General features: G+C 64.7%; 2 protein-coding genes across 2 annotated transcripts in view; both read right to left on the reverse strand.

Annotated features, from left to right (window-relative positions):
• The window catches only part of PIGO (phosphatidylinositol glycan anchor biosynthesis class O), a 27007-nt gene extending 26939 nt beyond the window's left edge, over nucleotides 1–68 (reverse strand). Inside the window, 1 exon segment of the mRNA XM_009647350.2 lies at nucleotides 49–68. Within this exon segment, the coding sequence (XP_009645645.2) occupies nucleotides 49–68 (20 nt within the window).
• Nucleotides 69–92: 24 nt separating this feature from the next.
• The window catches only part of STOML2 (stomatin like 2), a 6952-nt gene continuing 5315 nt past the window's right edge, over nucleotides 93–1729 (reverse strand). Inside the window, exons 7-9 of the mRNA XM_009647274.2 lie at nucleotides 1147–1226; nucleotides 776–904; nucleotides 93–664 (exon numbers count right to left, since the gene is read on the reverse strand). Of these exons, the coding sequence (XP_009645569.2) occupies nucleotides 533–664; nucleotides 776–904; nucleotides 1147–1226 (341 nt within the window). The 3' untranslated portion in view covers nucleotides 93–532. The remainder of the gene's footprint in view (nucleotides 665–775; nucleotides 905–1146; nucleotides 1227–1729) is intronic.

A 1729-nucleotide genomic window follows, 5' to 3' on the forward strand; every position in this document is an offset into this window, starting at 1 on the left:
GGAGCCGCTGGGCGCCCCCCCGGCGCGGGGCCGCGCTCCCCCGAGCACCTCCCGCTCGACCGAGACATCGCTTTAATTAACTCATTTATTAATCTCCAGAGGCGTTCCCCTCCCTGCGGCGCGCCCACTGTGAGGAGCGCGCTATAGAGAAGCCGCCCCCCCGGGGCAGCTACCGGGAGAGCGAAGGGACGATGACAGGAGCCCAGGTCCCAGGAGAGGGGTGTCCCCCCCGGGAGAGGGGTCCCCCAGCTCCTCCTGAGGATCACCGCGTGTCCGTGGGAGCTCCTGGCAAGAGCCCACTTAAGAGGGACGGTCCTCCCTCAGCAGCAGATGGTGGGGTCACGGGTGGGCTCCCGAGCGCCCGGGGGGACGCGCTGCAGCAGCACCGGTACCATTTATTACATGATTTAAATCCAAATACAAAATAAGGACCAAGGGAAGAAGAGCAGCGTCTGAGCGGGGAGGGCGGCAGGGCAGGACTGCCGGCAGCCCGGCAGGCCCCGAGGGAGGGCGCAGGACCCCTCCGGCCCCGCTAGCTGGAGCTGGCCTGCTCTGCCTCAAGCACCTCGGTGGCGGGAGGCTGGGGGTCCTCATGGACAGGGGGCATCTCATCCTGGGTCTTCACAGCTGGTGGCTTGGTCAGCGTGGCGTAGATGCCCAGGGCCTGGGGGGGGACAAGAGAGCCATGGAGGAGGAGAGGAGAGGGCCAGGCCCTGCCGGGCTGCTGCCTTCACCTCCCCCTGGCAAGAGACGGGGTCCCTCCAACCACATGTACCTGCGCGACCATGCTGGTGACGTCGCCGGCATTGGCGGGCAGCAGGAGGGTGTTGGAGTCTTTAGCGAGCTTGGAGAAGGCGCTCACGTACTGCTCTGCCACAGAGAGGGAGGCGGCGGCATTGCCATGCTGGGGAGAGAGGGACGAGGCTCAGCGGCAAGTCGTGTACCACCAAAACCAAAAGCTCACCGGCGCCCCTGTCCCCAGCCCGCCCTGGCCGGTCACAGCCCGCAAGACAGCAAAACTCCTCACTCGCTGCTGCTGAAGACGCCAAAGAGTGACCAAGTGAAAGCCAGGTGCCTCCCCCGGCCGCGGCTCTACCCCCAGAGCCAGCACCAAAGTGGTGGCTGCCCACAGGAGCTGCGGCTCACCTGCTGTGCCAGAGCTGCTGCCAGGAGCTGAATCGCCTCCGCCTTGGCCCTGGCCTTGACCAGCACAGCATTGGCTTCTCCTGCAATGAACCACAGGAGAACGGGCATCAGAAATGCACCGGAGTGCTTGTGAGGAGCAAATCAAGACCATTTCAAGGAGCAAATCAAGACAACCTTGCGCATGCAAAGCCGCCTCTTCCCCAACAGCAGCACTGCGATGCTCCTGCCACCCCCCCCCTGCTGCCCCAGGCTGTGGGGCGGCAACACCAGCCGGAGCTCAGCCCGAGGGCCTCAGAAGGGAAGGATCAGCATGGCTGAGGAAGCTGGGCCCCCAGACAGCAATGTGGCCTCTCCCTGGGAGCATCACCCCTCAGTGCAGAGGGCTACAGATCCCCTTGGGTCCCACGCATTCCAGCCCAAGGCACTACCAGCAGCTTTGTTGATTTGTTCGGCCTTCTCAGCTTCCGACGCCAGGATCTGGGCCTGCTTCTGCCCCTCAGCCACGTTGATAGCTGATTCCCGTGTCCCCTCCGACTCCAGCACCATCGCCCGCTTCCGTCGCTCTGCCTCAACCTGCAACCAC

This window comes from Egretta garzetta, unplaced genomic scaffold (assembly GCF_000687185.1).
Source record: "Egretta garzetta isolate BGI_Z169 unplaced genomic scaffold, ASM68718v1 scaffold59, whole genome shotgun sequence".
Classification (NCBI taxonomy): domain Eukaryota; kingdom Metazoa; phylum Chordata; class Aves; order Pelecaniformes; family Ardeidae; genus Egretta; species Egretta garzetta.